Here is a 25,286-nt window from a genome sequence, read left to right as displayed (position 1 = left end):
TACCAACATTATTATTATTATTCACTCCATAGTATTTATTGCAGAGCACTGGACTAAATGCTTGGAATGGACAGTTCGGCAACAGACAGAGAGAGACGCTCGCTGCCCCTTGAAGGCATGGAGGGACTGCTCTCCAGAGCTCGCCCTTCAACTCCAACGCGTCGTCTGGTCCGAGCGCGGCCCAGGGCGGGGCGGCGGCCGGGCGGTGGGGGAGGGGAGGCCGGGGCGGTTTAGGGATCGGCGCTAAATTCGTCCCCCCGCCCCGCCCCGCTTCGTCATCCCGGCCGCGGAGCCCTTTTCGCCTGGCGCCGCGCTGAGGAAACTCTCCACGGTCCCCGGCGGTGGGAGGGGGGGGGAGAGCCGAGCGAGGCGCGCATGCGCAGGCGTGGCCTCCGATTCCGAGCAGTGACGCGAGCGCGCGCGCGCGAGCGCGCATTTCCGCCTCTGGCGAATGGCTGCGGTGTAGCGCGCGCGCGCGCCCCCGGGCCCAGCTGCGACCCCGGCCCCGCCCCCCCCCCCGGGACCCCGGCGATGGACGGTGAGGGTGATCTCTGACCCCCGGGGGGGGGGAACCGGCGCGGCCGGCCGGGGTCGGGGACCCTCCCCTTTCGCCCCCCCACCCCCACCCCAGCGGGCCGCATCGGGGAAGGGCATGGGGAGGGGGGCTGCCTCAGTTTCCCCAAGGGGCGCGGGGGAGGGGGCGCCCCGTCGGGCGGTCCCTGAGAGCCTTGTGTCGCCCCTCCCCTTTCAGACATGTTCCCCCTGATCTTCGCCTCTCCGGGTAAGTGCGTCCTCCGGAGGCGGGGGGTGGGGGGTGGGGGTCCCGCGCCTCCGGTCCCAGCCCCGCCCCGGCCCCCCTTTGCCCCGCAGAGCCGACCCCCGCCCCGGGCCCGGCGGTGGAGATCATCGAGCAGCCCAAGCAGCGGGGGATGCGCTTCCGCTACAAGTGCGAAGGCCGCTCGGCGGGCAGCATCCCCGGAGAGAGGAGCACCGACACCACCAAGACCCACCCCACCATCAAAGTCAGTGAGCCCCCCAAAACCCGCCCCACTCCCACCCTGTCCCTGGCCCCCAACCCGGGTGGGGGATTGGCCTTTCCCGGGGGCAGCGGGTGTCTGTCTCTCGGTGCCACTCCTAATACGCCACCCACAACGACAACAATTTTGGTATTTCTTAAGCGCTTACCTTGTGCCAAACCCCCTTCTAAGCGCTGGGGCGTGGGGATACAAGGTCATCAGGTCATCCCACATGGGGCTCCCGGTCTTCACCCCCCCTTTTGCAGAGGAGGGAACTGAGGCCCAGAGAAGTGACTTGAGGTAGATACAGCATCATCAGGTTGTCCCCCGTGGGGCTCCCGGTCTTCATCCCCCTTTTCCAGAGGAGGGAACTGAGGCCCAGAGAAGTGAAGTGACTTGAGGTACATACAGGGTCATCAGGTGGTCCCCCGTGGGGCTCCCAGTCTTCACCCCCCCTTTTTCCAAAGGAGGGAACTGAGTCCCAGAGAAGTGCAGTGACTTGCCCAAAGTCACACAGCTGATACGTGGAAGGGCCAGGATTAGAACCCACGACCTCTGACTCCCAAGCCTCTTTCCACTGAGCCATACTGCTTCTCTGTTAACGGTGTATATAATAACAGTGAAGGTATTTGTTAAGTGCTTACCTTGTGCCAAGGATTGTTCCCAGTGCTGGAGTAGATAGGAGGCTGTCCCACGCGAGGCTCACGATCTTCATCCCCGTTTTGCGGACGAGGCTACTGAGGCACTGAGAATAATCACTGTGATGATGGTATTTAAGCGCTAACTTGGTGCCGAGCACTGTTCCAAGTGCTCAGCACCATTCTCAGCGCAGTTAAGTGGCTTGCCCGAGGTCACCCAGCAGACAGGCGGTGGAGCCGGCATTAGAACCCGTGTCCTCTGAGTCTCAAGCTCAGGTTCTTGCCACTAAACGCCGCCGCTTCTCGGAGCCTCCTCAGGTCCGGGGTTCGGTCGGGATCTGATCAGAGATAATAATAATAATAATGTTGGTATTTGTTAAGCGCTTACCTTGTGCAGAGCACTGTTGTAAGTGCTGGGGTAGATACAGGTTAATCAGGTTGTCCCATGTGAGGCTCATAGTTAATCCCCATTATACAGATGAGGGAACTGAGGCTCAGAGAAGTGAAGTGACTTGCCCAGAGTCACCCAGCTGACAAGTGGCAGAGCCGGGATTGGAACCCATGACCTCTGACTCCCAAGCCCGGGCTCTTTCCACTGAGCCATGTGCCCCGGGTGCCGTTCACTTCCAGCAGCCCGACCTGTCGGTCGATCATATCTATCGAGCACTCACTGTGGGCAGAGCACTGTACTAAGCACTTGGGAGAGTAAAACGTAAACAGTCATATTTGAGCGTTTAGTGTATGCAGAGCACTCTGCTAAGCACTTGGGAATTCACAACACAGTGGTTGAGTGCTTACTATATGTCGAGACCCTACTAAGCACCTGGGAGAGTGCAACATCATCCTATTGGAAATATACAACATAATCAGTGGTATTTGAGTGCTTAACTATGTGCAACTATACTAAACGCCTGGGAGAATGCAATACAACAGAATTAGCAGACCCGTTTCCTGACCGTAATGACCTTACAGATTAGAGGGGGAGGCAGATATTAATATCAATAATTTATAATGTATTCCTGCTCTATATGTGTGTGTGTATGTGTTTGTATGCATATGCATCAATATGTATATCTATGTTAGTAGTCATGTTCCCTGCCCACATTAAATTTACAGCCTAGAAGCGGAGACAGACATTATAATTTATAATGTACGTTGTAATATGTAGTGTTCTAATATGTGTATATATATCTATAATATATACTGTAATATGTATATTAGAATAGGTAGACACATTCCCTGCCCACAATGAGCTTACAGTCTAGAGGGGGAGACAGATATCAGTAGAAATTAATTACAGATAGGTACATAAGAGCCGTGGGGTTGAGAGGGGGGTGAATAGTGTGCAAATCCCGGTGCACGGGTCACCCAGTGGAAAGAACCTAGGCCTGGGAGTCAGAGGACCTGGATTCGAATTTCAGCCACGCCTCTTGTCTGTTGGGGGACCTTGCGCAAGTCCCTTGGGCAAGTCATTTCACTTCTCCATGCCTCAGTTCCCTTGTCTACAAAATGGGGATTCAGTACCCACTCTCCCTCCTACTTAGACTGTGAGCCCCATGTGGGATCTGATCCTCTCCTATCTATCCCACCGCTTAGTCCAGTGCTTGGCACACAGTGAGTGCCTGACAAATACCACAGTTATTATTAATCGATCTACCGGTTAACCAGTGGTATCAGTTGAGTGCTCGCTGTGTGCCGAGTGCTTCCCTGGCTCTCGGGTCCTCTCCTGAGCGCTTAATACAGCGCTCCACACGCGGTTAAGCACTCTGTAAATGCCACCGACGGAGCCCAAGAGGTGGGCTGGAAATCGGGTTTCTCCCCTCAGATCAACGGCTACGTGGGGCCGGGGAAAGTTCGCATATCCCTGGTGACCAAGGAGCCCCCACACCGGCCTCACCCCCACGAGCTGGTGGGGAAGGACTGTCGGGACGGCTTCTACGAGGCCGACCTCTGCCCCGACCGCAGCATCCACAGGTGAGGCTCCCCCGGGGGGCCTGGACTGGGTGGGAGGGCGGGGCACCGGAGGGAGGGCAAAGATGGGCTCGAGGAGCCCCGGGAAGCGCAAGGGCCGGGGGCTGCTGGGTCCACCGGGCCGCTGAGCGTGCCGGGCTATGGGCCCGCGGGATCAGCTTCCAGAACCTGGGCATCCAGTGCGTGAAGAAGCGCGACCTGGAACAGGCCATCACCCAGCGGATGCAGACCAACAACAACCCCTTTAATGGTGAGCGGGCTGGCCGGCGGCCCCGGGGGAGAAGCTCTGCCTTCACCCTTCTCCCACAGTCTTCTTCCCACCAGGGCCCCTCTCCCCCCCAACTTTCACCTTCCCCCCGGGACCCTTCCACCCCTACAGTCCTCATCCCGGGACCCCTGCCCCTTCCATCCTCATCCTTCTGCCCTCCCCGCCGAGAAGCAGCATTGCCTGGTGGATAGACCCTGGGCCTGGGAGTCAGGAGGATGTGGATTCTAATCCCAGCTCCACCTCTCCTTGACTGTGTAACTTTGGGCAAGTCACTTCACTTCTCTGGGCCTCAGTTACCTCATCTGTAAAATGGCGATTAATGTTGTGAGCCCCATGTGGGACAGGGAACGTGTCCAACCTGATCAGCTTGTATCTCCCTTAGAACAGTGCCCAGCACATAGTAAGTGCTTAACAGAAACCATCATCATCGTCATCCTCAGCCCTCCCCCCAGGACCTCTTGCCCCTACAATCTTTGTCCCTTCCCCATCACTCAGAGGTCCACCCTCTCCTCAGAGAACTGACCCGCACCTCAGCCGGAGGTCTTATCTTCCTGCTCTCCCTCCGGACCACCATCTCCCAGCATTCTTTGTCCCTCTGACCAGGGGGCTGCGCCCGGCTGCCTTCCCATCCCCATGTAGCTGGTCGGCCCCCTGCCCCGCCCCACCCTGCCCCGGTGCGGTGGTCCTGACCCCTCCCCTGCCCCCGCAGTGCCATTGGAGGAGCAGCGAGGAGACTACGACCTGAACGCCGTGCGGCTGTGCTTCCAGGTGACTGTGCAGGACTCGGCCGGCCGGCCCCTGGCCCTGCCTCCGGTCCTCTCCCAGCCCATCTATGACAACCGTGAGTCGCCGGGCGAGCGTGAGGGTGGGGAGGCTAGTGGCCCCGGCACTAGCCACCTGGAGGCGGGGGCTGAGGCCGGGGAGGGCAGAGGGGTTCCCTTTCTGGAAGTAGCCAGGCTCAGGGTCAAGACAAGATCCGGACTCTGGTAGGGAGAGAAGGGCATCTGGACCCTCCCTGCCAAGACCCAAGGTCCACCAGCTCCCTCCCCAGCTCCTGGTTGCTGGTTCGCAGCCGAGATAGACGGAGAGAGTCTAAGACTCCAGAAGAGCCTAGTACAGTGCTTTGCACACAGTAAGCACTCAATAAATACAACTGAATGAATGAATTAATGAAAAGGTCATCATTTCCAGCCCCCTGCTTCCAAGCAGGGAAGGACCCCAGCCTCTCCAAGGCCAACAGAGTAGCTGTTCTGTCCATAATCATCTCCAGAGTTGGGGACTCTTCATTCTCTCATTCTGATGTGGAGAAGCAGTATGGCCTAGTGGATGGGGCCTGGGAGTCAGAAGGATCTGGGTTCTAATCCCTGCTCTGTCACTTGTCCGCTAGGTGACTTTGGGCAAGTCATTTGGCTTCTTTGTGCCTCAGTTCCCTCATCTGTAAAATGGGGAGTAAGTCTGTGAGCCCCATGTGGGACAGGGACTGCGTCCTGTCCAATTTGCTTGTATCTACCCCAGCGTTTAGTACAGTGCCTGGCACATGGTAAGCATTTAGCAAATACCACAATTATTATTATTATCAGGGCGACGTTGCCCCCCGCCCTGAGACAATTGGGAAGTTCTTCCTTTTGTCCCACCGGAGTCTTTGCCGCTGCAGGTGAAGACCCATGTGCCCTCATGGGTCCCTCAGTTGTCCACCCCCTCCTCGGAGGGCCAACACGCACCTCAGCGGGAGGTCTCAGCCAGAGCTTCTCTAGATCAAACAATCCATCGGTGGAATTTATTGAGTCCTCACTGGGTGCAGAATGATGTGCTAATCGCTTGGGAGAGGACGATACAGCAGAACTGGTAGATACTTCCCCGACCATAATGAGTTTTCAGGAAGCTCCATCACTTACCTGGTGTGTACAGTCCTCTGCACACAGTAAGCCCTCAATAAATACGATTGAATGAATGCTCTGTGACCTTGAACAAGTCACTTCACTTCTCTGGACCACAGTTACCTCAACTGTCAAGTGAGGATTGAGACTATGAACCCTATGTGGGACAGGGTCTATGTCCAACTTGATTTGCTTGTGTCCACCCCAGTGCTTAGTACAGTGCTTGGTAAATAGTAAGTGCTTAACAAATATCACAATAATTATTAGTTTCCACTCTAGAGGGGGAGATGGACATTAAACTAAATGACAGGGATAGGTGTGAGAGCTGGGAGGAGTGGGTAGGGTGAATATATCATTCGGACACCAAATCCTGTCAAACTCACATTCACAACATTGCTAAAATCCGCCCTTTCCTCTCCTTCCAAACTGCTACTGTGCTAATCCAGCCACTTAGCCTTTCCCTCCTACATCAGCCTCCTTGCTGACCTCCCTGCCTCCTGTCACTGCCCACTCCAGTCCATATTTCACCCTGCTGTCCGGATCATTTTTCTATAAAAACTTAAAGTCCATGTTTTTCCCACTCCTCAAGAATCTTCAGTGGTTGCCCGTCCGCCTCGGCGTCAAACAGAAAGTGCTTACCATCCTCTTTAAAACACTCAGTCACTTTGCCCTCTCCTACCTTAATCTCCCTGATTTCCCACTACAACCCAGCCCGCTCACTTCTCGCCTCTCGTGCCAGACTACTCTCTGTACCTCGATCTTGTCTATCTTGCTGACGAGCTCTCACGCGCGACCTGCCTCTGGCCTGGAACCCCTTCTTCTTCATATCTGACAGAAAACTACTCTCCCCTCCATCAAAACCTAATCGAAGGCACAGCTCCAAGAGACCTTCCCCAGCTAGGCCTTCATTTCATCTTCACCCACTTCCTTCTGTGCTGCTCTTGTCCTTGGATTTCCACCCTTTATTCACCCCTCCCTCAGCCCCACAGTACAATGTGGATTAGTGGAAAGAGGCCGGGCTTGGGAGTCAGGTCGTGGGTTCTATCCCGGTTCCGCCACTTATCAGCTTTATGACTTTGGGCTTAACTTTTCTGTGCCTGTAACCTCATCTGCCAAATAGGGATTAAGGCTATGAGCCCCACGTGGGACAACCTCATTACCCTGTATCTACCCCAATGCTTAGAACAGTGCTTGGCACATAGTAAGCACTTAAATACCATCATCGTTATTACATCTGTAATTTATATATATTAGCATCTGTATCCCCCTCTAGACTGGAAGCTCGCTGTGAGCAGGGAATGTGTCTACCAACTCTGTTATGTTGTACTCTCCTAAGGGCTTAGTACAGTGCTCTGCACACAATAAGTGATCCATAAGTACAATTGATTGATTAAATCCAAGTGTAAAGGTGACACAGAAGGGGGAGAGGGAATAGGGGAAATGAGGGCTTAGTTTGGGGAAGGCCTCTTGGAGGAGATGGGATTTGAATAAGGCTGGGAAGAGTGATCGTCGGCCGGAGATGAAGTGGGAGGGAGTTCTAGGCCCAAGGAAGGATGCGGGTTGGAGTTGGAGGAGTGAAGAGACCAAGCTGGGTTATAGTAGGAGAACCAAGGGGCTAGAGTATGGGTCTTGGAGTCAAAAGGACCTGGCTTCTAATCCCAGCTCCACCACTTGTCTGCTGTGTGACCTTAGGCAAATCACTTCACTTCTCTATGCCTCAGTTACCTTATCTATTAAATGGGGATGAAGACTGTGAGACCCATATGGAACATGATTAGCTGGGATCTACCCCACTATTTAGTACAGTGCCTGGTTCATAGTAAGCGCTTAACAGATACCATAGGAAAAAAAATCAGTGAGATAAGATAGAGCGAGAACTGATTGAGAGTTAAAGCCGACGGAAAGGCGTTTCTGTTTGATGTGGAGGTGGATGGGCAACCCCTGGAGATTCTTTAGGAGTATGGAGAAATGGAGTAAACGTTTCTTTAGAAGAAGATCTGGGCAGCAGAGTGGAATATGGACTATTGTGAGGAGAGACGGGGGGCAGGGGAGTCAGCGAGGAGGCTGATGCGGTAGTCAAGGTGCGACGGTGCCCGGCACATAGTAAGTGCTTAACAAATACCATCATCATAAGTTAGGTGCTTGGATCAGCGTGGGAGCATTTTGAATGGATGGGAAAAGGCAGATCTTAGCAGTTACGAAGGTAGAACCGACAGGATTTAGTGACAGTTAATAATCCTGGCTCCGCCACCTGTCAGCTGGGTGACCTTGGGCAAGTCACTTAACTTCTCTGTGCCTCAGTTACCTCATCTGTAAAATGGGGATTAAGACTGTGAGCCTCACGTGGGACAACCTGATTACCCTGTATCTACCCCAGCACTTAGAACAGTGCTCAGCACATAGTAAGCGCTTAACAAATACCAAAATTATTATTATTACGTGGGTTGAAGGAAAGAGATGAGTTGAGGCTAATAACAAGGTTGTGGTCTTGAGAGACAGGGAGGGTAGTTATGTTGTATACAGTGACAGGAGGGGGAAGGACAGGGTTTGGGAAGATGAAGAGTTCTGTTTTGGACTTAAGTTTGAGGTGTGGGCAGAACGTTCAAGCAGAGATGTCCTGAATGCCGGAGGAAATTCGAGACTGCAGAGAAGTTGAGAGGTCAGAATTGGGGAGGGAGATTTTGGGATCATCCATGTAGAGATGGTAGTAGAAGTTGTGGGAACAAGTGAATCAACCTCAGTTTCTCTGCCCTTTCCTCACAACATCAGTTTTCCAACCTTGTTTTCACTTCATCGCTCCTCCCAAGATCCTCTCTGGGTTCTCCATTACATTCTTTGAAGTGCAGGGTCCAAACCAAAGACAGAAGTTGTAGTAGTAAGGACTATTTATTAAGCACTTACTTTTCCTCCCCTTTCCTCCCACTGTTGAGAAGGAGCGTGGTCCAGTGGATAGAGCCTGGGCCTGGGAACCAGAAAGACCTGGGTTCTAATCCTAGCTCTACCATTTGTCTGCCAGGAGACCATAGGCAAGTCACTTCACTTCTGTGGGCCTCAAGCATGACATCTGTAAAATGGGAATTAAGACTGTGAGCCCCATATGGGACATGGACTGTGTCCAATCCGATTAGCTTATAGTCATTCATTCAGTCAGTTATTGAGCGCTTACTGTGTGCAGAGCATTGTACTCAGCGCTTGGAATATACAATTCGCAACAGATACCCCCAGCGCTTAGTACAGTGCCTGGCACGTAGGCGCTTAACGAATACCATAAAAAAAAGAAAAAGTGCACAGTAGTGTACTAATTGCTGACAAGGAAATACATGGTTAAGGCGTAGGTAGGGGGTCTCTGATCCCCGAGGGGCTTTGCAATCTAAGAATGAGGAGGAAGAGGGGGGTAGGGTGAGGCAGACAAGTAAAGAAAAGCGCATAAAATATCAGTGGTGTTTATTGAGTATTACTGTGTGCAGGGCTCTGAACTAAGTACTTGGGAAAGAATAGAATAATAATAGAATAATAATTGGGGGTATTTAAGCACTTACTGTGTGCCAGATACTGTGCTAAGTGCCGGGATGGATACAGGCAAATTGGATTGGACACAGTCCCACTCCCATGTGGGGCTCACAGTCTCAATCCCCATTTTATAGGTGAGATAATTGAGGCACAGAGAAGTGAAGTCACTTGCCTAAGGCCACACAGCAAATAAGTGGCAGAGGTGGGATTAGAACCCATGACCCTGTGCCTCCCAGGCCCCTGCTGTATCCACTATGCTATTGGTAGACACAGTCCTTGCCTGGGAAGAGCCTACTGTCGAGAGGAGAGAAGACAAACGTTGAAAAACATGAAAGCAGGATTTCAGACTCCTCACAGCTCAGACCAACATTCCTGATAATAATAATAAGAAGAAGAATTGTGGTACTTAAGTGCTTTCTAGGTGCCAAGCACTGTACTGAGTGCTGGGGTAGAGACACAGTAGGTCCCACGTGGGGCTCCCAGTCGTAAGTAGGCGGAAGAACAAGGATTGAATTTGGCATTTGGCATTTCCCCATTTGGCAGATGAGAGCACTGAGCCCCAGAGAATTGAGGTGATTTGCCCAAAGTCACACTGCTGATGAGTGGCAGAGTCAGAATTAGAACCCAGGTCCTCTGACTCCCAGGCCGGGGCTCTTTCCACCAGGGCCAAGCTTTAGACTCATAAGTGGGAGACTCTGGAGGGGGAGAAAGGAGAGCTAGGGGGGTTGGATGGTCCATTATTTGCCCTGTAGTCAGTCAATTGTATTTATTGAATGCTTACTGTGTGCAGGGCACTGTACTAATCGCTTGGGAGGTACAGTATACAGACACATTCCCTGCCCACAAGGAGCTTACAGTCTGGAGTGGGACACAGACATTAATAGAAATAAATAAATGACTGATCAGGACATAAGTGCGGTGAGGCTGGGACGGGGGTGATGAAAAAAGGGAGCAAGTAGTGGTGACGCAGAAGGGAGTGGAAGAAAAGGAAAAGAGGGTTCCTCCCAACTTCCTTGGATTGTATGCCCCCAAGAGCTTCATCCGGTGCTGTGCACAAAGTAAGCCCTCAGTAAACACCACTGATTGATTATTTATAGGTCACCGTGGCGAGGAGAGCGGAGAGTCAGGGGTGTAGGATGGTCCGGGCTAGGGCACTGAGGAAGAGTCAAGAGTATTAGGAGAAGCAGCATGGCGTAGTGGATAGAGCATGGGCGGCCTAGGAGTCAGAAGGTCATGGATTCTAATCCCGACTCCGCCACTTGTCTGCTGGGTGCCCTTGGGCAAGTCACTTCACTTATCTGGGCCTCAGTTACCTCATCTGGAAAATGGGGATGGAGACTGTGAGTCCCACGTGGGCAGGGACCGTGTCCAACCCGACTTGCCTGTATCCCCCCGAGTGCTTAGTACATTGCATGGCACATAGTAACAAATTCCATCATCATCACCCGAACCATGAGGATGGGCAGCCAGCAGGCACCGAGCACTAGGGAGTCCAACCGTCTGTCCGTCCCCATCCCCATTTCCCCAACCCCCTAGGCTGTGAGGCTAGTGCGGATCCCTCAAAGCCAGGACTGGCTCGGGGGGCGGGGTGAGGAGGGCCCTGCTGGGAGACACCCAATCCAGTTTTGAAATTCAGCGCCCCCACCATCACCCCTATGGTCTCTATCCCTGCTCTGCCACTTGTCAGCTGTGTGACTGTGGGCAAGTCACTTAACTTCTCTGTGCCTCAGTTACCTCATCTGTAAAATGGGAATTAAGACTGTGAGCCCCACATGGGACAAGCTGATTACCCTGTATCTACCCCAGCACTTAGAACAGTGCTCTGCACATAGTAAGCGCTTAACAAATACCAACATTATCATTATTATTATTATTATTCCCCTATTCTGGTTTGGTTTTCAGTCTACTACCCCTGCCAACCTAAGGGACCTTGCCTGGCTCTGCTCTTCATGTGTGCTCTTTCCTCCTCCGCTCTTCACATGTGATTTTTCCCACGCTGCTATTCACTTGTGATCTTCCCTGCTCCGCTATTAACATGTAGTCTTTCCTGCTCCACTATCCACTTGTGATTTTCCCTACTCCGCTATTCACGTGTGAACTTCCCTCCTCCGCTGTTCACTTGGGATCTCACCTGCTGCGCCGTTCAGGTGTGATCTTCCCTACTCCACTGTTCATTGGCGATTTTCCCTGATCCACTGTTCACTTGTGATCTTCCCTGCGCTGTTCATGTGTGATCTTCCCCGCCCCGCTGTTCACGTATGATCATCCCTGTGGAGGCAGAAGTGAAGAACCATGTAGAGTGTGGGTCCTGGCCAGCCAGGTGGCAATCCGGCCTGATTCTGGACCGGGGAGGGCCTGGTACTGGCCCAGACCACTCTCCTGGAGCTGTGGGCTGCCCTACCCTGCTCCTATGTGCCCATCCCCGCCCCGCCGGGGGAGCACCAGTAGATCTGGACCACCTCAAAATCAGGGGCTCCTCTGGAATCCCAGGCATCCCAGCCTCCTCTGGGAGAAATGGGCAGGGGAGACACAGTGGGACCTCACTCCATTTCACCCCATTGGGGCCAGTGGGTACTCAGCAACCTCCTGTCCTTTCTTCCTCTCCTCCCACACTCCCTCTCCCCCAAATCTAGGGGCCCCCAACACAGCGGAGCTGAAGATCTGCCGTGTGAACCGGAACTCGGGGAGCTGCCTCGGGGGCGACGAGATCTTCCTGCTGTGCGATAAAGTGCAGAAAGGTTAGTGCCCGGTGTCAGGCGGGAAGGGAAGGGCATGGGGTTAGGGGTCTTGAGTTTGGGGGGGGAAAGGCGGGGCCGGGTGGGGGAGGGTGTCTTAAAGATGACTGACTCCTCTCCTTGCCCCCCAAATTCACCAGGCCACAGCTCTCCCCATCTTCAAAACCTTCGTCAAATCCCACCTCCTCCAGGGAGCCTTCCCTGATAAAGTCCCAGCCCAGCACCCCCAAGTTGCCTTAACCCAGCATGGCCTAGTGGATAGGCCTGGGAGTCAGAAGGACCTGTGTTCTAATCCTGGCTGTGCCACTTGTCTGCTGGGTGACCTTGGGCAAGTCACTCCACTTCTCTGGGCCTCAGTTTCCTCATCCATAAAATGAGGATTGAGACTGTGAACCCCCTGTGGGATAGGGATTGTATCCAACCTGATTTGCTTGTATCGACCCCAGTTCTTAGAACAGTGCCTGGCCAAAGTAAGCACTTAACAAATACCCCAATTATTATTATTATTATTAAGATTTTATTCTCAACCTTAGCACTTACAAATTAAGATAACTGTGAAATCTAAGCACTCACCATGCGTCAAGCACTGAACTAAGTGCTGGGGTAGATACAAGATAAGCAGATGGGACGCAGCCCCTGTCCTTCATGGGGCTCGTGCTCTCCGGTGGAGGGACAACAGGTGTTTGATCCCCATTTCACAGGTGACGAACCTGAGGCACAGAGAAGTGACGTGACGTGCCTCAAGTCACCCAGCGGGCCAGGATCAGAACCGGGATTAGAACCTAGGTCCCCTGACTCCCTGGCCTGAGCCCTTTCGAATAGGCCCCTCTAATAGTTCTGCGTATGATTATTCAGCTATTTCATCCAAACAAATTTGTATTTGCTTCTGAGTAGTAATAGTAAAGGAATTCATCGGGTGCCCAGTCAGTGCAGCGGCTCATTTCTCCTGGCTCCATTGTAATGGACTCTCCCAAGCTCCTAAGTACAGTGCTCTGCACGCAGTAAGCACTTAATAAATGGATGGATGTACTAGGAATCTGGAAGAGCAAAGCCAGTGCACTTCCATTCTAAATGAGGGAGATGGATATTAAAAAAAGGGCAGTGGAATCAGAATAAATATAATGAATATTCAAATGAAGGGCCTTTCCGCACTTATGTACAAATCTGTAATTTATTTCTATTAATATCAGTCTCCCCCTCTAGACTCTAAACTTGTCGTGGGCCAGGACTGCATCTGTTTATTGTTATGTGGTACTCTACCAAGTGCTTAGTACAGTGCTCAATAAATACAACTGAATGGTTAAATGAATAGGATTGGAAGAAGACGTCAAGGGAGGAGAGGGTTGAGATTGGCAAATCATCCCCTTCCCCTGGAAATCCGCCCAACATGAGCCAGATGAGGGGTAAACGTGGGAAGAGCCAGTGAGGAGAGCCAATATATATCCCCGATCTTCCTCCTGCTCCCACTGTTTGGGAATCATTTTGGACTGTTTCCTCTGTTAGATCGTAAACCCACTGAAGGCAGGACACTTTTGTCTTCCTTTCTCTCAAGTTTCCCAAACACTAGAGTGTTTTGCCAACAGTGATAACAACTGTGGTTTTCATTGACCGCTTACTGTGTGTTCAGCACTGTACTAAACGCTGGGACAAGATGCAAGATAACCAAGTCCCATGTGGGCATCCCAGGCTTAGTAGGAGGGAGAACCGGTATTGAATCCCCATTCCATAGATGAGGGAACTGAAACATGGAGAAGTGAAGTGACTTGCCCAAGGTCCCGCAGCCGGCAAATAAATAACCATTGATCTATTGAAGGCCCCCAAGAGCAGGGATGTCAGGAGGCGATAATCTTATCAGTAGTATTTTTTGAGCACTTTTGGGGTGCTTAGCACTTGGGAGAGTACAAGGCAATAATAATAATAATTGTGGTATTTAAGCGTTTACTATGTGCCAGGCACTGTTCTAAGCATTGCTTGTGTTCACCCCAGCGCTTAGTACGGTGCCTGGCACATAGTAAACGTTTAACAAATCCCACAGTTATTCTTTATTACTATTATTACAAGCAAATTGGATTGGACACAGTCCCTGTCGCACATGGGGCTCACAGTCCTAATCCCCATTTTACAGATGAGGTAACCCTGGTGCAGAGAAGTTCAGTGACTTGTCCAGGGTCACATGACAGACAAGTGGCAGAGCCGGGAGGAGAACCCAGGTCCTTCTGACTTCCAGGCCTGTGATTTAGCCTAGGCCACGCTGCTTCTCTAGTAGAAACTCTCCTCATTAGACACATCCCCTGCCCTCAAGGAGACAGACTGCGAAAGAGTTTTCAGATGCGGGGAAGGGGTAGAGTATAAAGGTGGAAAGAGCACGGGCTTTGGAGTCAGAGGTCATGAGTTCAAATCCCAGCTCTGCCACTTGTCAGCTGTGTGACTGTGGGCAAGTCACTTAACTTCTCTGTGCCTCAGTTACCTCATCTGTAAAATGGGGATTAAGACTGTGAGCCCCATGTGGGACAACCTGATTCCCCTGTGTCTACCCTAGTGCTTAGAACAGTGCTCTGCATATAGTAAGCACTTAACAAATACCAACATTATTATTATTATTATTATTATTAAAGGTCTGGACCCAAGGGGTCCAGTGGAAAGGGCGCAAGGAGACCCACGCGCTGAGGGGGTTCTGGGTTGGAGGCGGGGGTGGGTGTGGGTGTGTGAGCAGGCAATGACCCCTTCCCCTCTTGCCTCCCCCAGAGGACATCGAGGTGTGTTTCTCGGGGCAGGGCTGGGAGGCCCGAGGCTCCTTCTCGCAGGCCGATGTGCACCGGCAAGTGGCTATCGTGTTCCGGACGCCTCCCTACGCCGAGCCGGCCCTGCAGGCCCCGGTCCGGGTCCTCATGCAGCTGCGGCGGCCCTCGGACCGTGAGCTCAGCGAGCCCATGGAGTTCCAGTACCTGCCGGACCCAGGTGTGTGTGCGTCTGTGTGTACCCACGGGGCCGATTGGGCGGGGAGGAGGGGCCGGTCAGCATAGGGTGGCGGGCGGCGGGGAGCCGGTCTGGGGGAGGAAGGAGCCAGAGAGAGACTGGACTAGGGGAGTGAGGGAGGGGGGCGCCCACCTTGGGGTGGGAAGGAACCTGCCTGGGGAGGTGGACAAGAGGACCAAGAGGCGGGCTCCGGATGCTGTCTCGGACACCTCGTTTCTCCCTTCCCCTCACCCCACAGATGACCGCCACCGGATTGAGGAGAAGCGCAAACGCACTTATGACGCCTTTAAGAGCATCGTCAAAAAGAGCCCTTTCAGTGGTGAGGAGGGTGAGGGGGCTTGGGGCTGGATGGGGGGCATAGGGGAACAGGGCTGACCATCCTCTTGTTTCTCCCTCTTCCTCTCTCCCCCCCTGCCCCCACCGATTTCCCCTTCTCCCCCTTCCCCTATTTCCCCCCCCCCCTTTCTCTGCCTCTCCCTCTCCCCACCCCCTTCTCCCTCTTTCCCTAGCAGGGACGGCAGATTCCCGCAGCCCTCGCCGCATTGCCGTGCCCACCCGAGGCGTGCCCCTTTCCCACAAAACAGGTAAGCTTCCCGCCCGCCCACCCACGGCACCTCCTGGGTTCCCCCTGCGTACAGATCTCTGGCCTCGGGGCTGGCACCCCAAGAGGGAATAGCAGGGGAAGGAGTGAGTTCGGGGAGCTGCCCGGTGAACTGGTGGTCAGGGTAGGGGCCTACCTTGGCCTGTCTCCCCGCAGGTGGTCTCCCCGGCCTGCCTCCCCCCGCCGTCCAGCCTTACACCTACTCGGCCACGACCCCGTCCCTCAGCACCATCAACATGGAGGAGTTCTCTCCGCTGAGCTTCCCCCACGTGTCCGCCCCGGCCCCGGCCCCCGCCCCGCCGCCCCAGCACCCGCCTCCCGCCCCCGCCCCCCCTCAGCCCGGGGAAGGGGTGCTGGCGGAAGCCCTGCTCAGCCTGCAGTTTGACTCCGACGGCGACGGGGGCCTGGGGGGGCTGCTGGACGACCCCGACACGGTCTACACCAGCCTGGGGGCCATCGACAACTCGGAGTTCCAGCAGCTGCTGAACCAGGGCCCGGCCGGGGCCGCCGGGACCGCCGCGGCCGCCCAGGGCCCCGCCGGGGAGCCCATGCTGATGGAGTACCCCGAGTCCATCACCCGCCTCATGGGGGCCCCCCAGCGCCCGCCCGACGGAGCCGTCCCCGCCGTCCCCGCCGTCCCCGCCGCCGCCCTCCCCAACGGGTACCTGGTTCCCGAGGAGGCCTTCCCTTCTCTGGTGGACATGGACATCACAGCCTTCCTCAATCAGATCAACTCCTAAGGCGGCGGGGGGGAAGGCCGGGCCGCAGGGCCACCCCTGCCCTGGTGGCCTCCCCCGCCCGCTCGGCCCCACCCCACGGGCCTGGGGACCGGCCCCATTTTATTCTCTTAATTGCAGTATATATATATATGTATATCTCTGTTGTTTGGAGGTGCTTAAGCATTAATCCCTCAGGGGACCGGTGGACTCGGGGCGGGGGGGGCGGCAGACTCTCTCCCCAGATCTCCGATGGCCGCCGGCCCCCTCCCACCCGGCTGCGGCCACCTCTCTCCTCTTCCTCCTCGAGGTGGGAGGCGGGAGGCCGGGGGGAGGGGGAGGGAGAGAGGGAGGCCGAAGCAGCCACAGAGGAGGGAGCGAAGGTGGTTGCTTTCAGCGAGTTGGGGGCGGCTGCTTTGTGGCGGGGTGGGGGTGGGGGGCAGAAGTGTAAATAGAAAGTTGTTTCTCGCTGTTCCCCAGGTTGGGGGGTGCCCAAAGACTGGGGATTGGCCCTTTCCCGGAGGAGAGGGCAGAGCGGCACTATCCCTCTGCCCTCCCTTGCCTCAAGTGCCTTAACCTGGGCCTGGATCCCTGCTCTGTCCCAGTGACAAAGTGACCTGACTCCTCGGCTCTTTTTACTCTGATCTAATAAACACATCTCCAAGCTGCCCAGCGGTCGTTGCTTCGGGCCGGAGGTGGGGTGGGCAGTGAGGGCAGAGCCTCCGCGGCCTAGCCGGGAAGAGTCCGGGCCTGGAGGGCAGAGGACCTGGGTTCTAATCCTGGTATTGCCGCTTGCCTGTATGGTGATCTTGGGCACGTCTCCTCACCTGTAAGGTGGGGATGAAATACCTTTTCTTCCCCTCTAGACCGTGGGACGGGGACCGTGTCCAAGGTGAGTGTGAAGCAGCATGGCCTTGTGGAAAGAGCACGGGCCTGGGAGTCAGAGGCTCTGGGTTCTAGTGCCACTTGTGTGCTGGGTTACAGTGGGTGAATCGCTTAACTTCTCTGCCTCAGTTACCTCATCTGTACTATGGGGATTAAAACTGTGAGGTCCATGTGGGACATGGACCGTCTCGGATCTACCCCAGCACTTGGTACGATGCCTGGCACCTAGCGAGGCCTCAACAGATACCTACCCCAGCGTGCTTGGCCCATAGGAGTGCTGAACAAATGCCATTATCATCAGAGGAGATGGCGTTTTAGGAGTTTTGAAGGTGGGCAGACCTTGTGGTTCGGTGGATTTCTCTGAACCTTAGAGGGAAAAATAAGCGCCTCCTGGAAATTGGAGGAGCGTGGCCCAGCGGTTAGAGCAAGGGCCTGGGAGTCAGAGGGACCTGGGTTCTAGTCCTGAAACTGCCACTTGTCTGCTGTGACCTTGGACAAATCACTTCTGGTGCTGGCTCTGCCACTTGTCTGCTGTGTCAAGCGTTTAGTAGAGTGCTCTGCATACAGTAAGCACTCAATAAGTACGATTGAATGAGTCAACATGGATGAGTCACATCACTTCTCTGTGCCTCAGTTACCTCATCTGTAAAATGGGGATTAAAACTGAGACCCATGTGGAACAGGGACGGCGTCCAACCTTATTAGCTTGTGTCCATCCCAGTGTTTAGCACAGTGCCTGGCACTAAGCAAGTATATAGCAAATATCACAGTTGTCACAATTATTGTCACTTAGCCTCTTTGTGCCTCAGTTACCTCATCTCTAAAATGGGGATTAAGGCCGTGAGCCCTGTGTACAACCTGATCTTATATCTACCCCAGCACTGTGCCTGGTGCATAGTAAGCACTTAACAAATACCACTTAGAAAAAGGCAACATCTAAGGGGATTTATAATGGACAGAGCAGGCCTGGCTGTACTGATAATAATGATGGTGTTTGGTAAGTGCTTACTATGTGCCAAACACTCTTCTAAGGGTTGGGGTTGATACAAAGAAATAAGGTCAGACACAGGCCCTGTCCCACATGGGGCTCACAGCCTCAATCCCCATTTTACAGATGAGGTCACTGAGGCCCATAGAAGTTAAGCTAACAAGCAGCGGAGCCGGAATTAGAACCCATGACCTCTGACTCCCCAGCCCGTGCTCTATCCACTAAGCCACACTGCCTCCAAGTTAGAGGACGTAGGTTCTGATTCTGCTCTGCCACATCTGTGTGACCCTGGGCCAGTCACTTCACTTCTCTGAGCCTGTTACCTCAACTGTAAAATGGGGATTAAGGCTTTGAGTCCCACGTGGGACAGGACTGTGTCTGACCTTATTTCCTTGTATCTACCCTAGTGCTTAGAAGAGTGCTTGGCACATAGTAAGCGCTTAATAATGCTGATGGTATTTTAAGCACTTAATATGTGTGAAGCACTGGGGAGGGATAGAGGTGATCAGGTTGTCCCATGTGGTGCTCACAGTCTTAATCTCCATTTTACAGATGAGGGAACTGAGGCCCAGAGAAGTGAAGTGACTGGCCCAAAGTCACCCAGCTGACAAGCAGTGGAGCTGGGATTAGAACCTGTGACCTCTGACTCCCCAGCCCCTGCTTTTTCCCCTGAGCCATGCTGCTTCAAAACCCCATCATCGTCAACTTCCAGGCCCTTACTCTTTCTGCTGGGCCATGCTGTAGGCGGCATTGGGATGAGCATCTGTGACAGGGCCCTGTAGCAGCAGCCCCTTTCCTTCCAGCTCCGCAAAGGCGTGAAAGACCAGCGGGTCAGGTGGGAAAGCCCAAGTGCAAAAAAAGCACCTGGCCGCCCCAAGCGCATGCCTCTGGGCTTCCAGAGGCCCGTTGGAGAGCCGGTCGCCACCACTTGTCTGCTGGGTCACCTTGGGCAAGACACTTCACTTCTCTGGGCCTCAGGTCCCTCCTCTGGAAAAGGGGGGTGAAGTCTGTGAGCCCCACATGGGGCAACCTGATGATCCTGTATCTACCTCAAGTCACTTCTCAGGGCCTCAGTTCCCTCATCTGGAAAATGGGGGTGAAGACTGTGAGTCCCACGGGAACAACCGGATGACCCTGTATCTACCTCAAGTCACTTCTCTGGGCCTCAGTTCCTTCATCTGTAAAATGGGGATGACACTGTGAGCCCCACGGGGGACAACCTGATGACCCTGCATCTACCTCAAGTCACTTCTCTGGGCCTCAGTTCCCTCATCTGGAAAACGGGGATAAAGATTGTGAGCCCCACGGGGGACAACCTGATGACCCTGCATCTACCTCAAGTCACTTCTCTGGGCCTCAGTTCCCTCATCTGGAAAACGGGGATAAAGATTGTGAGCCCCACGGGGGACAACCTGATGACTCTATATCTACCTCAGCGCTTAGCACAGAGTAAGAGCTTAACAAACACTATCATAATAATGGCGGCAGCTTTGGCCGCGAGGGCGGGGAAGACCCCGGCCTGCGTGAGGCGGAGAGAGGGAGCGCGCGCGAGCGACTCCGCGCATGCGCACTGCGGCCCGAGGGGGCGGGGCCCGAGGAGAAGGAAGAAGGGCGGGAGCGAGGCGGCGGTCACGTGGGGCTGGCGAGGCCCCTGGCTCCCTGCCTGCTTTCCTCCCCACCCCAATGGTCTTCGTTAATAATATATAATAATACATAATATGATATAATAATATATAATAATAATATTTCTTACGCGCTTACTATGTGCCGAGCACTGTTCTAAGCAGTGTGGCTAAGTGGAAAGAGCCCGAACTTGGGAGTCAGAGATCATGGGTTGGAATCCCGGCTCCGTCACTTGTCAGCTGTGTGACTGTGGGCAAGTCACTTCACTTCTCTGGGCCTAAGTTCCCTTATCTGGAAAATGGGGATTAACTGTGAGCCTCACGTGGGACAACTTGATTACCCTGTATCTACCTCAGCGCTTAGAACAAGGCTCTGCACATAGTAAGCGCTTAACAAATACCAGCACTATTATTCTAAGCGCTGGGGTCGATCCCAGGTCATCAGGTTGTCCCACGTGGGGCTCCCAGTCTTCATCCCCATTTGACAGGTGACTGAGGCCCAGTGAAGTGACTTGTTCAAGGTCACCCAGCAGACAAGTGGCAGAGCTGGGATTAGAACCCACGACCTCTGACTCCCAAGCCCGGGCTCTTCCCACTAAGCCACACTGCTTCCCCTGCCAGGAATGGCAGTAAGCGCTGGGGTGGATAATAGTAATAATAATAATGTTGGCATTTGTTAAGCGCTTACTATATGCCAAGCACTGTTCTAAGCACTGGGGTAGATACAAGGTAATCGGGTTATCCCAAGTAGGGCTTACAGTCTTCATCCCCATTTTACTGATGAGGGAACTGAGGTCCAGAGAAGTGAAGTGATTTGCCCAAGGTCACCCAGCAAACAAGTGGTGGAACGGGGATTAGAACCCACGACCTCTGACTCCCAAGCCCGGGCTCTTTCCATTAAGCCACACTGCTTCCCCTGTCAGGAACTGCACTGAGTGCTGGGGTGGATGTTGGTATTTGTTAAGCGCTTACTATGTGCCAAGCACTGTTCTAGATACAAGGTAATCAGGTTATAATAATAATAATAATGTTGGTATTTTTTAAGCGCTTACTATGTGAAGAGCACTGTTCTAAGCGCTGGGGTAGATACAGGGTAATCAGGTTATCCCACATAGGGCTCACAGTCTTCATCATTTTACAGATGAGGTAACCGAGGCCCAGAGAAGAGATTAGAACCCACGACCTCTGACTCCCAAGCCTGGGCTCTTTCCACTAAGCCACGCTGCTTCCCCCTGCCAGGAACCGCACTAAGAACTGGGGTGGATCCAAGGTAAACAAGTTGGACATGGGCCATGTCCCAAGTGAGGTTCACAGTCTTCATCCCCAATTTACAGATGAGGTAATTGAGGCACAGAGAAGCGAAGCGATTTGACCAAGTTCACACAACAGATAAGTGGCAGAGCTGGGTTTAGAACCCAAGACCTGGACTGTGAGCTCATCGTTGGGCAGGAATTGTCTCTGTCTGTTGCCCTATTGTACATTCCAAGTGCTTAGAACAGTGCTCTGCACATAGTAAGCACTCAATAAATACGACTGAATGAAGGCCTCTGACTCCCAGGCCCGGGCTCTATCCATTAGGCCATGCTGCTTCACCCACCCCCTGGCCGCTTTCCCTCCTCTGGACCCCATCCTGGATCTATTTCTGGCCCCAGTCCTGTCCTACTCCCAGGCTGGGCCAGCTGGGAGAAGCAGAGCCTGGGTCAAGGCCAGGACTAGAGTTATTTCACTAAGCCTGGCTTGGCTCCTCCTCCCCTCCCCTCCCCATCCCCCTTCCACAGTGGCCCCCGGCAGAGAAGCCAAAGCCCCCTGAAGGTGGATCTTGCTGCTGCCTCTCCCGTCTCCTCAGTAACCACTTCACCTCCAACATTCCCAGTACTAGGAAGGGAGAGAGGTGCTGAACACCACATCGACACTTGGTTCTGGCCCTCATCTTTCTCAGAATCCTTCAGCTCCCACTCTCTGTTGCTGAGTCTTAACCATGGTTGGCCTAGGTGGTCTCGCTCCTTCTTCAAGAGCAATCCACCATTTGTCTGCTATGTGTCCATGGGCAAGTCATTTTACTTCTCTATACCTCAACCTCACCTGTGAAAATGAAGATTGAGACTGTGAGCCCCACATGGGACAGGGGGTAGAGAAGCAGCGTGGCTCAGTGGAAAGAACCTGGGCTTGAGAGTCAGAGGTCATAGGTTCGAGTCCAGGCTCTGCCACTTGTCAGCTGTGTGACTGTGGACAAGTCACTTCACTTCTCTGTGCCTCAGTTCCCTCATCTGTAAAACGGGGATTAAGACTGTGAGCCTCACATGGGACAACCTGATTACCCTGTATCTACCCCAGTTCTTAGAACAGTGCTCTGCACATAGTAAGTGCTTAACAAATACCAACATTACTATTATTATTATCCAATTTGCTTGTATCTACCCCAGTCCTTAGTACAGTGTCTGGCACATAGTAATAATAATAATTATGGTATTTGTTAAGTGCTTAATGTGTATTATGTGCTATACAGGATGGATATAAGCAAATCGGGTTGAACACAATTCCACATGGAGCTCACAATCTTAATCTCCATCTTTCAGATGAGGTAACAGGCACAGAGAAGTTAAGTGGCTTACCCAAGGTCACACAGACAAGTGATAAAGCCAGGATTAGAACCCACTTCCTCTGACTCCCAAGCCCATGCTCTTCCCACTGAGCTATGCTGCTTGCCATAATAATTATAATTACTAAGACTTAGAATCTCACCCTTTACTAGGGGGGATGATGAGAATCCTTTCCTCCCTGTGGACTGCAGGTGACTGCTGAAGGTAGCCCACTTGCCTGCCCAGGCTATGCTTATTGAGCAACATGATCTAGTGGATAGAACACAGGCCTGGGAGTCAGAAAGACTTGTGTTCTAATCCCATTTCTGCCACTTGTCTGCTGTGTGACCTTGGGCAAGTCATTCACTTCTCTGGGCCTGTTACTTCATTTGTAAAATGGGGTTTAAGACTGTGAGCTCCACTTGGGACACAGATTGGGTCCAACCTGATTAGCTTGTAACTACTCTAGCACTTAGTAGTGCCTGGCATGTAGTAAGCACTTGACAAATGCTAATTTATTTTTTTTTAATGGGATCTGAGCCTCTTCACGCCTCTCCCTTGTGGCATGCAGAACTACAGGACACTGTAGGTTCTGGGAAGGGATGTGCTGAAAGCACAGAGAAGAGAAGCTGGAGAATACCCAGGGGTGGAGGGAAGGGAACTAGACTGTAAACCCAGTGTGGACAGGGCATGTGTCTCTTTACTGCTAAATTGTACTCTCCCAAGCGCTTAGTACAGTGCCCTGCACACAGTCAGTGCTCAAAAAATATAATTGAATGAATGAAGGCTGGGTTTGTGGACGTTTCCTTCCTCCCAGTGGTCAGGATGACCCACAACCAAAGAGATGAAGGTGACTTGACCTTTCCCACGATGCTTTCAGCTAATCAGTATATAGTATATATTGAGCACTTAACTCATTCATTCATTCAATAGTATTTATTAAGTGTTTACTATGTGCAGAGCCCTGTACTAAGTGCTTGGAATGGACAATTCGGCAACAGATAGAGACAATCCCTGCCCAATGACAGGCTCACAGTCTAATCGGGGGAGACAGATGGCTGAGCAAAACAGAACGAAACAAAAATGACATTATCACAATAAATAGAATCAAGGGGATGTACACTTCATTAACAAAATAAATAGGGTAATAAATAGTATATGCAAATGAGCACAGTGCTGAAGGGAGGGGAAGTGGGGGTGTGTGCAGAGCACTGAACTAAGCACTAAGCACAATAGAATAGATCTAGTTATCCTTTGAGGGCTCCTCCTCCCCCTGCCATCCCCTAACTGTAGGGGCTCCCCAAGATTCAGTTCTTGCTATCCTTCACTTCTCCATCTATACCCACTCCCTCGGTGAACCCATTCACTCCCACGGCTTCAACTATCATCTCTATGCGGATGATACCCAAATCTACATCTTCTCCCCTGTTCTCTCTCCCTCCCTCCAGGCTCGCATCTCCTCTTGTTTTCAGGACATGTCCATCTGGATGTCTTCCTATCATCTCAAACGCAACTTGTCCAAGACTGAGCTCCTTATCTTCCCTCCCAAATCCGGTCCTCTCCCTGACTTTCCCGACACTGTGGATGGCACTACCATCTGTCCCATCTCACAAGCCCGCAACCTTGGTGTCATCCTTGACTCCGATCTTTCATTCACCCCACATTTCCAATCAGTCACCAAAACCTGCCGGTCTCACCTTCACAACATTGCCAAGATCCACCCTTTCCTCTCCATCCAAACCTCTACCATGTTAGTTCAGTCACTCATCATATCCCGACTGGATTACTGCATCAGCATCCTTTCTGATCTCCCAAACTCCTGTCCCTCCCCACTTCAGTCTATACTTCACTCTGCTTCCCAGATTACCTTTCTAAAGAAACATTCTAGGCATGTCACTCCCCTCCTCCAAAATCTCCAGTGGTTGCCTATCAACCTCCGTACCAAGTAAAAACTCACTATTGGCTTCAGAGCTCCCCTTCACCTTGCCCCCTCCTACCTCACCTCGTTTCTCTCCTTCTCCAGCCCAGCCCGCACACTCTGCTCCTCTGGTGCTGCTAACCTTCTCACTGGGCCTCCTTCTCACCTGTCCCACGGTAGACCCCTGGCCCATGTTCTACCTCTAGCTTGGAATGCCCTCCCTCCTCAAATCCACCCAACTAGCACACTTCCCCCCTTCAAAGCCCTACTGAAAGCTAACCTCCTCCAGGAGGCCTTTCCTCTGCTCCGTCTCCCCTCCCCATCACCCCCACTCGCTCCCTCTGCTCTACCCCCTCCCCGCCCTACAGCACTTTGTGTGTATATATGTGCATATTTATATTTCTATTAATTTTATTAATGATGTGTACATATCTATAATTCTATATTTTTATATTGATGCTAATGACGCCTGTTTAACTTGTTTTGATGTCTGTCTCCTCCCTTCTAGACTGCAAGCCCGTTGTGGGCAGCGATTGTCTCTATTTGTTGTAGAACTGTACTTTCCAAGCACTTAGTACAGTGCTCTGCACACAGTAAGCGCTCAAATACAATTGAATGAATGAATGAATGAATGAATGAATGAGGAGGCAAGAGGGAGAAGCACACTATAAATGGCAAAATAGACTAGATTTTAAGCTCCTTGTAGTCAAGGAACATGTCTACCTGCTCTGTTGTATTGTACTCCCCCAAGCCCTTAGTGCAGTGCTCTGCACACAGTAAGCCCTCAATAAATACAATTGAGTGAATCATAAATATAATTGATTGAGAAAATAGGAATATGGCGTGGAGTTGTGGACTCTGATGGACAAGGTTGAGGTTGGGGCATCATGGGAGGGAGAAGTGTCAGACACCAGGTCACACGTTGGACCTTTTTCCTGGGTCAGGCCCACAGCCATCTGTGAGCCCAGTGTGGGACAGGGACTTTG

At 52.8% G+C, this 25,286-nt stretch overlaps 1 protein-coding gene across 2 annotated transcripts; it reads left to right on the top strand.

Moving 5' to 3' along the window:
* Positions 1-516: 516 nt before the first annotated feature.
* Positions 517-16,976, top strand: RELA (RELA proto-oncogene, NF-kB subunit). Of its 2 annotated transcripts, none has more exons than XM_029061495.1 (11): positions 517-538; positions 752-781; positions 871-1,022; positions 3,480-3,628; positions 3,784-3,875; positions 4,603-4,734; positions 11,914-12,018; positions 14,761-14,973; positions 15,230-15,310; positions 15,504-15,575; positions 15,749-16,976. In XM_029061495.1, exons 1-11 carry the CDS (start codon positions 532-534, stop codon positions 16,330-16,332), a joined length of 1,617 nt encoding a protein of 538 aa, XP_028917328.1. In that variant the 5' UTR covers positions 517-531; the 3' UTR covers positions 16,333-16,976. The 2 variants fall into 2 exon arrangements, with proteins under 2 accessions (XP_028917328.1, XP_028917326.1); XM_029061493.1 differs by having other exon boundaries at positions 15,501-15,575.
* Positions 16,977-25,286: the final 8,310 nt, after the last annotated feature.

Source organism: Ornithorhynchus anatinus, chromosome 3, assembly GCF_004115215.2.
Source record: "Ornithorhynchus anatinus isolate Pmale09 chromosome 3, mOrnAna1.pri.v4, whole genome shotgun sequence".
NCBI lineage: Eukaryota > Metazoa > Chordata > Mammalia > Monotremata > Ornithorhynchidae > Ornithorhynchus > Ornithorhynchus anatinus.
This window is presented reverse-complemented; position numbering and strand designations above follow the sequence as displayed.

Bases quoted from the DNA above. Each gene is read 5' to 3' on its own strand.
- RELA (XM_029061493.1), top strand. The intron at 4,735-11,913 runs GTGAGTCGCCGG...CCCCAAATCTAG, and splicing joins CCAGCCCATCTATGACAACC to GGGCCCCCAACACAGCGGAG. The intron at 15,311-15,500 runs GTGAGGAGGGTG...CTCTTTCCCTAG, and splicing joins CAAAAAGAGCCCTTTCAGTG to CAGGGACGGCAGATTCCCGC.